This window comes from Oncorhynchus keta, chromosome 17 (assembly GCF_023373465.1).
Source record: "Oncorhynchus keta strain PuntledgeMale-10-30-2019 chromosome 17, Oket_V2, whole genome shotgun sequence".
Taxonomy (NCBI): domain Eukaryota; kingdom Metazoa; phylum Chordata; class Actinopteri; order Salmoniformes; family Salmonidae; genus Oncorhynchus; species Oncorhynchus keta.
In genome coordinates, this window is record NC_068437.1 from 9,552,984 (window position 1) to 9,567,268 (window position 14,285).

Below are 14,285 nucleotides of genomic sequence, written 5' to 3' on the forward strand. Positions count from 1 at the left end.
ATTTTATGAAGTTGGCTTTAGCTAGCCGGCTAGACAGATTCCCAATCTCCCAACCTCATAGCTACAAAACCATTTCAGGCTATCAATCAAGTCTTAGCTGGAAATCCTACTGGCAAGGTTGCTAGACTTTAGAAAAAAACTAAAGTTGCTTTAATTCCAACAGAGATTAGATGTCACATTGAAAACTACCATTATGTGACACATTAAGAAATATTCAAATAAGACTCAAAGGAAGAACACTGAAAAAAAACCTACTCTAATGGAGTTGATTGTTCATTCAAAATTCATTTGAGTTCAATTTAAGTAAGTCTGAGAGTTGGATATTTACTCCATTTAGTATCTTTTTAACTCCAAAAAGATCAACACCATGACCAGAGTAGTTTTAACACAAAATGGGGGTGGGACCATCTAAACTCCAAAATAGTTTTACATTTGACTCCATATGGGTTGAATTAACTCTTGCGATTTTACTGTGCATATATTACATATAATTTAATTGCCAAATTTTGTTAAAGACAAATTTCACTGCTGCTCTTTCACTGTACATGTCATTAATATAATTATAAATGTATATCATAATTTTTTTTTTCTCACTACACTCAAAGACGAGCATTTCTGCATCTCACCGGTAGAAACGGGCCATCTATATTTCCTGGTTGTAAGAAAACCACAATATCCAGAATTCATAGCGATTTCATTACATAGTACCGCCCCTGTCGATGTGGAGTCAATCGAGAATGGGTGTCAACAGGTAGCTAACGTTACTCAATGGACCAGTCACTCGTTCATAGAACATCAGCTTGCAAATAACTATATATTTTTATTTTTGTTTCGACAACAACTGTAAAGTATAGTCATGGTGTGGTGCACAGTACCAAGATGTGCAAACTACAAGCAAGCACAGGCTGCTGGAGTAACATTTAAATGTGTTACCTTATTAAGCCAATGAGTCCCACCACGATGCCAGTGTGATTTGGACTTCTAACCCCTTTTAAACATTGTGTGTTTGAGGTACAGACTTTTGGGTTATACCATTGGATTTGTCTATTTCTTCTGCATCCATTGGTACCATTAGTATGTGATTAACGGGGGCTAAGTTAGAGAGGTGTTTGCGAGACAAGGGCTGATCCCGAAGGGGACCGGAGCCAGGTCGTTTTTACAAGAACATCTGTAGAGTGACTCCGTCTTTGCATTATCCACATGGTAACTGTTAACTTGTGAGTCTGAAAATGGACACTGGAGGTTATAATGAATCAATTAGGCACATTTGGGCAGTCTTGATACAAAATGCAATGGTTCATTGGATCGGTCTGAAACTTTGCACATGCACTGCTGCCATCTAGTGGCCAACATAGAAATTGCTTCTGGGATGGGATAATACATTATGGCCTTTCTCTTGCTTTTCAAAGATGATGGTACAATTAGGTTTTTTTTAAAGCACGTTTTTTTTCATTGTATTATCTTTTACCAGATCTATTGTGTTATATTCTCCTACATTCCTTACACATCTCCACAAACTTCAAAGTGTTTCTTTTCAAATGGTATCAAGAATATGAATATCCTTGCTTCAGGTCCTGAGCTACAGGCAGTTAGATTTGGGTATGTCATTTTAGGCGAAAATTGAAAAAAAAGGGGCGGATCCTTAAGAGGTTTTAAAGTACAAAAGGGAAAATAAATAAACATAAACATAGGTTGTATTGACAATGGTGTTTGTTCTTTACTGGTTGCCCTTTTCTTGTGGCAACAGGTCACAAATCTTGCTGCTGTGATTGCACTCTGTGGTATTTCACCCAATAGATATGGGAGTTTATTAAAATTGTATTTGTTTTCGAATTCTTTGTGGGTCTGTATAATATGAGGAAAATATGTGTCTCTAATATGGTCATACATTTGGCAGGACGTTAGGAAGTGCAGCTCAGTTTCCACCTCATTTTGTGGGCAGTGTGCACATAGCCTGTCTTCTCCTGAGAGACAGGTCTGCCTGTCTCTCAGGTCTTCGACTGGCCTTTCTCAATAGCAAGGCTATGCTCACTGATTCTGTACATGTATCGTTTGTTGTGTGCTCTAGGGTAACGGTGTCTAGATGGAATTTGTATTTGTGATCCTGGCAACTGGACCTTTCTTGGAACACCATTATTTTGTCTTACTAAGATTTACTGTCAGGACCCAGTTCTGACAGAATCTGTGCAGAAGATCTATGTGCTGCTGTAGGTCCTCCTTGGTTGGAGACAGAAGCACCAGATCATCAGCACACCTTAGACATTTGACTTCAGATTCTAGTAGGGTGAGGCCAGGTGCTACAGACTGTTCTAGTGCCCTCACCAATTTGTTGATATATATGTTGAAGAGGGTGGGGCTTAAGCTGCATCCCTGTCTCACACCCCGGCCCTGTGGAAATAAATGTTTTTTGTCAATTTTAACCGCACACTTGTTGTTTGTGTACATGGATTTCATAATGCCGTATGTTTTTCCCCCAACACCATCAATTTATATAGTAGGCCCTCATGCCAAATTGAGTCAAAAGCTTTTTTGAGATCAACAAAGCATGAGAAGAATTTTGCCTTTGTTTTGGATTGTATGTTTGTCAATTAGGGTGTGCATTGTGAATACGTGGTCTGTCTTATGGTAATTTGGTAAAAAGCCAATTTTGACATTTGCTCAGTACATTGTTTTCACTCAGGAAATGTACGAGACACTGCTGTTATTGATAATGCAGGGGATTTTCCCAAGGTTGCTGTTGACGCATATCCCACAGTAGTTATTGGGGTCAAATTTGTTCTAAATATTGGGGAATATGCCAGAGCTGAGGATGATGTTAGAGTTTAAGTATATCCTATTGGAATTTGTGGTCTGTATATTTTATCATTTAGGATACCATCAATCCCACAGGCCTTTTTGGGTTGGAGGGTTTGTATTTTGTCCTTTAGTTCATTCATTGTAATTGGAGAATCTAGTGGGTTGTGATAGTTTTTAATAGTTGATTGTAATATTTGTATTTGATAATCTATATGTTTTGGCTGTTTGTTCTTTGTTATAGAGCCACAAAGATTGGTGAAGTAGTTTATCCATACATCTCCGTTTTGGATAGATAACTCTTCGTGTTGTTGTTTGTTTAGATTTTTCCAATTTTCCCAGAAGTGGTTAGATTCTATGGATTCTTCAATTATATTGAGCTGATTTCTGTATTGTTTTAGCGATTCACCATAATGAAGGCGTAGACTCAGGTTTTCTGGGTCTCTATGCCTAAGTTTGATTGATTTCTCAATTTCTTTCGTAGGTTTTTGCATTCTTCATCCAACCATTTCTCGTAAATTTTCTTAGGTTGTCTGCTTGAAATGTTTAGATTTGACTTAAATGTAAATGTAAAATAGGGAAGCAGAAACGTCAAATATACTATCTAGGTTTTCTACTGCTAAGTTTACACCTTCACTATTACAGTGAAATATTTTGTCCAGGAAATTGTCTAGAAGGGATTGCATTTGTTGTTGCCTAATAGTTTTTTGGTACATATCCACACTACTTTTCTTGCATCTATAGTATTTCTTAATAGTATTCAGTTCCCTTGGCTTTGATGCCCCATGATTGAGCATAGCTCTGTTCAAGTAGTGTGTGATTTTGCTGTGATCTGATAGGGGTGTCAGTGGACTGACTGTGAACCCTTTGAGTTGAGGTCAGTGATTAAGTACTCTTTTTTTATTTAACCAGGTAAGTTGATTGAGAACACATTCTCATTTACAGCAACAACCTGGGGAATAGTTACAGGGGAGAGATGAATGAGCCAATTGTAAGGATTTGGTGGCCATGAAGGTGTGAATGCCAGAGTGGGAATTTAGCCAGGACACCGGGGTTAACACCCCTATTCTTACCAAGTGCCATGGGATCTTTAGTGACCACAGAGCGTCAGGACACCCATGTAACGTCCCATCCGAAAGACGGCACTCTACAGTACACATGACAATATCCCGATTCACTTCCCTGGGATACTTATTTTATTACCAGAGGAAAGGGTGCCTCTTACTGGCCCTCCAACACCACTTCCAGCAGCATCTGGTCTCCCATCCAGGGACTGACCAGAACCAACCCTGTTTAGCTTCAGAAGCAAGCCAGCAGTGGGATGCAGGCTGGTATACAGTACTACTGCCAAATTGTGTACCTACTAAAGCAGTCCTCTAGAAGCCTACCATTAACTATGTATATACCTAGTGTCCGACAGAGCTGCAGGAGTTGTAACCCATTTCTGTTGGTTATGTTGTCATGGTTGTGTCTAGGGGGGAATATGTTGTCACCTCCAGGCAGGTCTTTGTCGCCCTGTGTGTTGAGGGTGTCAGGTTCTTGTCCAGTTCTAGCATTTAGGTTGCCACAGACTAGTACATGTCCCTGGGCCTGGACATTTTTGATCTCCCCCTCTTGGATGGAGATGCTGTCATCGTTAAAGTATGGGAATTCTATTGGTGTGATATAGGTAGATATTTCTGTCTGTTGAGGTCATTTCCTTATTAATTTCTAGCCAGATGTAAAATGTTCCTGTTTTGACTAATTTAATAGAGTGGGTTAGGTCTGCTCTATACCAAATTAGCATACCTCCTGTGTCTCTTCCCTGTTTCACACTTGGTAGATGGGACTACCAGCTCTCTATAACCTAGAGGGCAACCAGTCTCCTTTATACCATGTTTCTTCTCTCTCTCTCTCCACTATGTATGTAATGTATGTATGTAATGTATGTATGTATGTATGTATGTATGTATGTATGTATGTATGTATGTATGTATGTATGTATGTATGTATGTATGTATGTATGTATGTATGTATGTATGTATGTATGTATGTAAGTATGTATGTATGTATGTATGTATGTACATATATATATATATGACAAAATAAAGGAAACACTTTAGTAAATAAGAGATACAAAGTATATTATAAGCAGGTGCTTTTATTTAAGCTATTAGCATCCCGTCATGCATAAATGATTTTGGCTACCATGGCTAGAAAAAGGGATCTCAGTGACGTTGAAAGGGTGCTCTCAAAGGAGCATAAGGGGTTTAACGTGTGTGTGTCAGTCATTCACCAGATCTCAACCCAATTGAACACTTATGGGAGATCCTGCAACTACGTTTTCCACCACCATCAACAAAACACTCAATTATGGAATTTCTTGTGGAAGATAATAGTCACATCCCTCCAATAGAGTTCCACTTGTAGAATATATGCCAAGGCACATTGAAGCTGTTCTGGTGGCTTGTGGTGGCCCAACGCCCTATTAGGACGTTTTATGTTGGTGTTTAGTTTGGCAGTTACCAGTATATTTTAACATGTACAATGGGGTCCAGAGTTATTGGATCCCTTGATAAAGGTATAAAACGGTATACATATTGTATGGTCAAAATGTTATCAATTATACACTTTTATTGTAATACAATTGCTTAGTGGGAGATTTTGTTTAACAAGTAATATACAGTATATATTTTTTTGAAAGATAAGGGCTCCCCTGTTTTCAATATTCCAACACCCTCCCTTGCTGTCAGTGTCATTATTCTGGCAAGGGGGTGGCGCTGGAGTATTGAAAACGGAGGATCCAATCATTTTGACCCATATCTTTTTTTACCTAGATTTTTTGTTACTTGTTAAATATTTCTTTCTTTGAGCAATTGTATTAGTATAAAATAATACTTTAAAAAAACATATATTTATTATTCAATACAGCTCAGTGTTTGTATTATTTATTGTATAGTCATTTTTGCTCATCTTTATCAACAGAGTTTAAATGTATTTGGCTAAGATGTATGTAAACATCCGACTTCAACTGTATATCCATGGGGTATCGGTACCGAGTCAATGTGCGGGGTCAAAGGTTAGTCGAGGTAATTTGTACATGTAGGTAGGGGTGATGTGACTATGCGTAGATAATAAACAGCGAGTAGCAGCAGTGTAAAAATCAAATGGGTGGGTGAGTGGCGGACTGGAATCTCTGACAATTTTATGGGCTTTCTTCTGACAACGCCTAGTATATACTAGGGCTTCGACCGATTAATCGGAATGGGGGCCGATTTCAAGATTTTATAACAATCGGTATCTGCATTTTTGGACACAGATTATGGCCGATTACGTTGCACTCCATGAGGAGACTGCGTGGCAGGCTGACTACCTGTTATGCGAGTGCAGCAAGGAACCAAGGTAAGGTGCTAGCTAGCATTAAACTTATCTTTAAAAAACAATCTTAACATAATCATTAGTTAACTACACATGGTTGATGATATTACTAGTTTATCTAGCTTGTCCTGCGTTGCATATAATCGATGCGGTGCCTGTTAATTTATCATTGAATCACAGCCTACTTCGCCAAACGTGTGATTTAACAAGCGCATTCACGAAAAAGCACTGTCGTTGCACCAATGTGTACCTAACCATAAACATCAACGCCTTTCTTAAAATCAATACACAAGTATACATTTTTAATATTGCCTGCTAACATGAAATTATTTTAATTTGAGAAATTGTGTCACTTCTCTTGCGTTCTGTGCAACAGGGCCTGGCTCGTTGCGAACTGTGTGAAGACCATTTCTTCCTAACAAAGACAGCCAACTTCGCCAAACGGGGGATGATTTAACAACAGCGCATTTGCGAAAAAAGGACAATCGTACAAATGTACATAACCATAAAATCAATACACAGAAGTATATATCTTTAAACCTGCATATTTAGTTAAAATAAATTCATGTTAGCAGGCAATATTAACGAGGGAAATTGTGTCACTTCCCTTGCGTTCATTGCACGCAGAGTCAGGGTATATGCAACAGTTTCGGCCGCCTGGCTCGTTGCGAACTAATTTGCCAGAATATTACATAATTATGACATAGCATTGAAGGTTGTGCAATGTAACAGCAATATTTAGACTTATGGATGCCACCAGTTAGATAAAATACGGAATGGTATTTCACTGAAATAACAAACGTTTTGTTTTGGAGATTAAAGTTTCTGGATTTGACCATATTAATGACGTATTTCTGTGTGTTATTATATTATAATTAAGTCCATGATTTGATAGAGCAGTCTGACTGAGCAGTGGTACGCAGCAGCAAGCTCGTAAGCATTCATTCAAACAGCACTTTCCTGCATTTGCCAGCAGCTGTCACGCCCTAACGTTAGAGAGACGTTTTATTTCTCTATTTGGTTAGGTCAGGGTGTGATGTGGGGTGGGCATTCTATGTTTTGTTTTCTATGTTTCTTTATTTCTATGTTTTGGCCGGTTATGGTTCTCAATCAGGGACAGCTGTCTATCGTTGTCTCTGATTGGGAATCATACTTAGGTAGCCCTTTTCCCCTCCTTTCAGTGTGGGTAGTTGACTTTGTTAGTGACACTATAGCCCTGTAAGCTTCACGGTTGTTTCTTCGTTTGTTGGCAACATTTTAAATAAAAAGTCAAATGTACACTAACCACAGTGGCACTTTGGTCCACTTCTTTCGACGGCCGTGACAGCAGCTCTTTGCTGTGCTTCAAGCATTGCCCTGTTTATGACTTCAAGCCTGTCAACTCCCGAGATTAGGCTGTCAATACTAAAGTACCTATTAGAACATCCAATAGGTGTTCAAAGGTATATGAAATACAAATGGTATAGAGAGAAATAGTCCTAAAATAACCACAACCTAAAACTTCTTACCTGGGAATATTGAAGACTCAAAGGAACCACCAGCTTTCATATGGTCTCATGTCCTGAGCAAGGAATTTAGCTTTTTTACATGGCACATAAGTTTGCATTTTTACATGGCACATATTGCACTTTTACTTTCTTCTCCGACACTTTGTTTTTGCATTATTTAAACCAAATTGAACATGTTTCATTATTTATTTGAAACTAAATTGATTTTATTGATGTATTATATTAAGTTAAAATAAAATTGTTCATTGTTCATTCAGTATTGTTGTAATTGTCATTATTACAAATATATATATATATATATATATATATATATATATATATATATATACATACATATTAAAAATTGTTTGATTAATCGGTATCGGCTTTTTTTGGGCCCTCCAATAATCGGTATCGGCGTGAAAAATCATAATCGGCCGACCTCTAGTATATACAGTTGAAGTCGGAAGTTTACATACACCTTAGCCAAATACATTTAAACTCTGTTTTTCACAATTCCTGACATTTAAAATTCCCTGTCTTAGAGTAGTTAGGATCACCACTTTATTTTAAGAAAGAGAAATGTCAGAATAATAGTAGAGAGTGATATATTTCAGCTTTTATTTATTTCATCACATTCCCAGTAGGTCAGACGTTTACATACACTCAATTAGTATTTGGTAACATTGCCCTTAAATTGTTTAACTTGGGTCAAATGTTTTGGGTAGCCTTCCACAAGCTTCCCACAATAAGTTTGAATTTTGGCCCATTCTGAGTCAGGTTTGTAGGCCTCCTTGCTCGAACATGCTTTTTTAGTTCTGCCCACAAATTTTCAATTGGATTCAGGTCAGGGCTTTGTGATGGGACCTCCAGTACCTAGACTTTGTTTTCCTTGAGCCATTTTGCCACAACTTTTGGAAGTATGCTTGGGGTCGGAAGACCCATTTGCGACCAAGCTTTAACTTCCTGACTGATGTCTTTGGATGTTGCTTCACTATATCCACATAACTTTTTGTTTCTTCTTCCTTGCTGAGCGGCCTTTCTGGATGTGTCGATATAGGACTCGTTTTACTATGGATATAGATACTTTTGTACCTGTTTCCTCCAGCATCTTCACAAGGTCCTTTGCTGTTGTTCAGGGATTGATTTGCACTTTTGGCACCAAAGTACGTTCATCTCTAGGAGACAGAACGCATCTCCTTCCTGAGCGGTATGACGGCTGCGTGGTCTCATGATGTTAATACTTGCATACTATTGTTTGTACAGTTGAATGTGGTACCTTCAGGCGTTTGGAAATTGCTCCCAAGGATGAACCAGACTTGTGGAGGTCTACAATTTTGTTTCTGAGGTCATGGCTGATTTATTTTCATTTTCCCATGATGTCAAGCAAAGAGGCACTGAGTTTGAAGGTAGACCTTGAAATACATCCACAGGTACACCTTCAATTGACTCAAATGATGTCTATTAGCCTATCAGAAGCTTCTAACGCCATGACATAATTTTCTGTTTAAAGGCACAATCTACTTAGTGTATGTAAACTTCTGACCAACCGGAATTGTGATACAATGAATTATAAGTGACATTTTCTGTCTGTAAATAATTGTTGGAAAAATGACTTGTCATTTTAGATGTTCTAACCGAGTAGATGTTCTAACCGACTTGCCAAAACTATAGTTTGTTAACTATAAATTAGTGGAGTGGTTGAAACATTAGCTTTAATGACTCCAACCTAAGTGTATGTAAACTTCCGACTTCAACTGTATGTCCTGGATGGCAGGAAGCTTGGCCCCAGTGATGTACTGGGCCGTACGCACTACCCTCTGTAGTGCCTTACGATCAGATGCTGAGCAGTTGCCATACCAGGTGGTGATGCAACCAGTCAGGATGGGGGGGGGGGTGTTGTCGTGCCCTCTAACAACTGTCTTGGTGTGTTTGGACCATGACAGTTTGTTGGTGATGTGGACACCAAGGAACTTGAAAACTTGAAACTCTCGACCTGCTCCACTACAGCCCAGTCGATGTTAATGGGGGCCTGTTCGGCCCGCCTTTTCCTGTAGTCCACGATCAGCTCCTTTGTCTTTCTCACATTGAGGGAGAAGTTTATGTCCTGGCACCACACAGCCAGGTCTCTGACCTCCTCCCTATAGGTTGTCTCATTGTTGTCGGTGATCAGGCCTACCACTGTTGTGTCATCAGCAAACTTAATGATGGCTTTGGAGTCGTGTATGGCCACTCAGTCAGGGACTAAATATACACCCCTGAGGGGCCACAGTGTTAAGGATCATCATGGCAGACATGTTGTTGCCAACCCTTACCTACCCTACCCTGGTCCTTCTGTAGCTCAGTTGGTAGAGCATGGCGCTTGTAACGCCAGGGTAGTGGGTTTGATTCCCGGGACCACCCATACATAGAATGTATGCACACATGACTGTGTCTGCACCAGACAGAACTGTTTCGGTTGTTTTCTTTGTTGTTTTGTTATTCAGTGTTCAGTTTACATTAAAAAAGATGAACGCGTACCACGCTGCGCATTGGTCCTCACCTTCTTCCCACGACAGCCGTTACAATCAGAAAATTGGTAAACTGGGATATGACTAAAGAGTTAATCAGGGTGATTCTTTTCCACAAATAGACAGGTATATATGGGAGAGATATGAGATATGGCTTTTTCTTTGCAACTCTGCCTAGAAGGCCAGCACCCCGGAGTCACCTCTTCACGGTTGACATTGAGACTGGTGTTTTGCGGGTACTATTTAATGAAGCTGCCAGTTGAGGACTTGTGAGCCGTCTGTTTCTCGAACTAGACACTCTAATGTACTTGTCCTCTTGCTCAGTTGTGCACCGGGGCCTCCCACTCCTTTTTCTACTCTGCTTAGAGCCAGTTTGATCTGTTCTGTGAAGGGAGTAGCACACAGCTTGGTACGAGATCTTCAGTTTCTTGTCAATTTCTCGCATGGAATAGCCTTAATTTCGCAGAACAAGAATAAATAACAAGTTATTTGTTTCTGGCCATTTTGAGCCTGTTATCGAACCCACAAATGCTGATGCTCCAGGTACTCAACTAGACTAAAGAAGGCCAGTTTTTTTGCTTCTTTAAATCAGCACAACAGTTTTCAGCTGTGCTAACATAATTGCAAAAGGGTTTCTAATGATCAATTAGCCTTTTAAAATTATAAACTTGGATTAGCTAACACAACGTGCCATTGGAACACAGGAGTGATGGTTGCTGATAATTGGCCTCTCTATGCCTATGTAGATATTCCATAAAAATTCAGCCGTTTCCTGCTACAATAGTCATTTACAACCTTAATGTCTTCACTGTATTTATTTTAATGAACAAAAAAAAGTGATTTTCTTTCAAAAACAAGGACATTTCTATGTGACACCAAACTTTTGGACAGTAGTAATATAAAATATATATATATATAATTTCAATGACAACCTCAAGCCAACTATAAATTGTAGAAATGCATATACAATTCCTAAAAGCATTAACTAAAAGGTTTGCAACATGAAAATATTGTTCAATTTACATTGTGTAAGTTATTGACAGTCCCTAACTATCCCCACAGATATCCAAAGTGAATCAGTCGATACAATCGAGAACTATTAGAAATCACACGATATGAATGAAGGACACACGGGCGTAATGCAGTTTCTCTTGACCTCCGCGAGGTCGGAATCCCCCCCCCCCCCTAAAAAAAAAAAAAATTATGCATCAGCCAATCACAAAGTTGGCCTATAGACTACCGATCACTGTCCATGGTGCTGAAACGTGTCTATTATGCTGCATGCCTATCGAATCGATGATAGGCTCTCTGTGTTGCCAGGGTTTATATAGCTTTGCGTTAGCAAATCTATACATGTTTATTGGTAGGGCTATATGGTCATAATTTTCTCCATGTTAAGCATAACATTTCACGAAGCTATAGACTGTGTCGCAATGGTGCCATTGTTAGACTGCTGGCTGGTGTCTTACTTGCTCAGTAATTAAAGTTGGAAATTCCTACATTGCAGATTGTACCTGAGCGTGACTAAGCTGTCTGTGGTCGACAATGCACACCTCTTCTCTGAATCGATATTTGGTTTTAATGCAGACGAGAGTACTGAATCCAGCTTTACACAGATATGAGCTGGTGAAGGGTAGCCTACCATGAGTTTTATGGTGCTTTCAAGACCCCTGGAAACTCTGAAAAATACTAGATCAAATCATGATGTCAGTGATCTTTAGGCCGGAAAGTCAGAGCTCTGGAAACAGGTCGGACTTCCTGAGTTGGAGTTCCGAGTTGGATAATCGTTCAAAAATATTTTTTTCCAGTTGGAGCTCGTTTCTTTCAGAGATCCCAGTCATCTTGAACGCACTGAAGTCAACGTTCAGAGTTCCACGTTGTTTTGACAGCAGGGTGTTCCGTTTTGAGTCAGGAACCAAAACTCCTCCGTAGTGACCAGTGAATGCGTTCTCTGCAGCATTCGATCAGCTGTTCGATTTCACTTACCGGAATATCAACTGAGCCAGGATCGCAGCCAAATGGATTTGGAAGTAGGTCCCAAAGTGCTATTCTAAGCGAGGGAGATGAGCAGTCATCACTTGTGTGGGTCACTTACTGATGCATCTCCCAACATATATAGTGAACAAAAGTCAATGCTTCGGCATCTCTGCCCTCACAGCTAACGTCCATCTGGAGAGCATAAGCCGGAGAGTTTGAGTCATTCAGTCAGAGCACAAGTTCTTTGTTTAACAGTGTTACGTGACAAAGGTATTGATGTGAGTTTCTGTGCCTCTGCCTCCACACACATTGCTTTCACCATGTCACTGTTGACAGTGAACACAGGTATAAATACACAGGGGATAATGGGGCAAATGGATGACACCTGGAGGGGGGTGGAGACAAGCACAAAGACAGGTGAAACAGATCAGAGTGGGACAGCAATAATGTGTGGGGAATGATTCAACTGCAACGGACAATTGCAGCCTTTTCCCCAATGATCTAATGGCGCTCTCTGATTGAATTTGATCTTTTAGATTTGAATCATTTTCATTTAGATGTTTAAGCGTTCAGTACATATCTGTCTGACCTTGTCTTGTGAAGTATGTCCTGTGATATGTGTTGTATTTCGGTGAAGTGTTGAATGTCATGTGATGTTACATGTGACATTATTCCTAAACAAATACCGCCATGGAACAATGAAGTATGAATGAATTCATACTGTTGGCAGGCAGTACGAATGGTCCCAATGCACTCCCCAAGCCTACCCCTCCCCCTTGTAAAGCTATCAGGAGCTATGACTTCAAATTCATGAAAAAAAGAAGAGGCAAATCCTGGATCCTATTCTCTGCTGTTGTGATCATGTTGATTAATCTTATGTTATTTTAAACTTTTTTTCCAGTAGCTCTTTGTGTTATGCCTGTCTCTAGTTTCATAACCCCTCACTGCCCCTCTGGTTGTGACACAATTGAGATAAATCACAGTGGCGAGTCTCTATAAGGGCTGCTTTTTCAATCATCTGCAAGATAAAAAGCTGTGTTGGTGGAGCAACATTTTTGTCTGTACCCTTTAATAAAGTATTATGTGCAATTACTCTGATCTGAAAATATTCTTTACTACTTTGTTGTCTTCCTATTGTTTCCTCTAGAACTGGTTAGGGAATGAAAGAAGAAAACGGTCCCAGAATCAAGCTGTCTCTCCCCAAAAAATGAAGCTCTACAAATGTAATGTGTCAACCGACAACCTGTTTATGAGGGACCATGGGAAAATGGCAGGCATTACAACCTGCCACAAAAGCTCACTACATTAAGGAGGCAGACGAGCTTCAGGCAGTTGGTAAGGAGTTGGAGAACCTGAAGGCATTAAAAGTCAAGGATTATTTAAGCCGGCTGAAATCAATGGTTGGAATATATACAGTGCATTCGGAAAGTATTCAGACCCCTTGACTTTTTCCACATTTTATTACGTTACAGCCTTACTCTAAAATGTATTAAATAAATGTTTTCCTCATTAATCTATACACAATACCCTGTAATGATCAAGCGAAAACAGATTTTTTTAAATGTTTGTAAATGTATTCAAAATAAATAACTGAAACACCTTATTTACATAAGTATTCAGACCCTTTGCTATTAGACTCTAAATTGAGCTCATATGCATCCTGTTCCCATTGATCATCCTTGAGATGTTTCTACAACTTGAGTCCACCTGTGGTAAATTAAATTGATTGGACATGATTTGGAAAGGCACACACCTGTCTATTTAAGGTTGACAGTGCATGTCAGAGCAAAAACCAAGCCATGAGGTCAAAGGAATTGTCCGTAGACCCCCAAGACAGGATTGTGTCGAGACACAGATCTGGGGAAGGGTACAAAAACATTTTGCAGGATTGAAATTCCCCAACAACACAGTGGCCTCCATCAGTCTTAAATGGAAGAAGTTTGGAACCACAGAACAGGCGTAAACGGCTGAAGTTGTAAGTTTACACACACTTAGGTTGGAGTCATTAAAACTCATTTTTCAACCACTCCACAAATGTATAGTTAACAAACTATAGTTTTGGCAAGTCGGTTAGAACATCTACTTTGTGCATGACACAAGTAACTTTTCCAACAATTGTTTACAGACAGATTATTTCACTTATAATTCACTGTATCACAAT

The 14,285-nt window shown here is 39.4% G+C and overlaps 1 protein-coding gene across 4 annotated transcripts in view; it reads left to right on the top strand.

Annotated features, from left to right (window-relative positions):
• Nucleotides 1-13,624, top strand: part of LOC118396382 (GRAM domain-containing protein 2A) — a 94,294-nt gene extending 80,670 nt beyond the window's left edge. For 2 of the 4 annotated variants that reach the window (XM_052465401.1, XM_052465402.1), the window contains exon 12: nucleotides 13,272-13,620. In XM_052465401.1, the coding sequence (XP_052321361.1) occupies nucleotides 13,272-13,281 (10 nt within the window). In that variant the 3' untranslated portion in view covers nucleotides 13,282-13,620. Of the gene's footprint in view, nucleotides 1-13,271 lie in introns of all 4 variants that reach the window. The other 2 variants (XM_052465400.1, XM_052465399.1) reach the window with 2 other exon arrangements.
• Nucleotides 13,625-14,285: the final 661 nt, after the last annotated feature.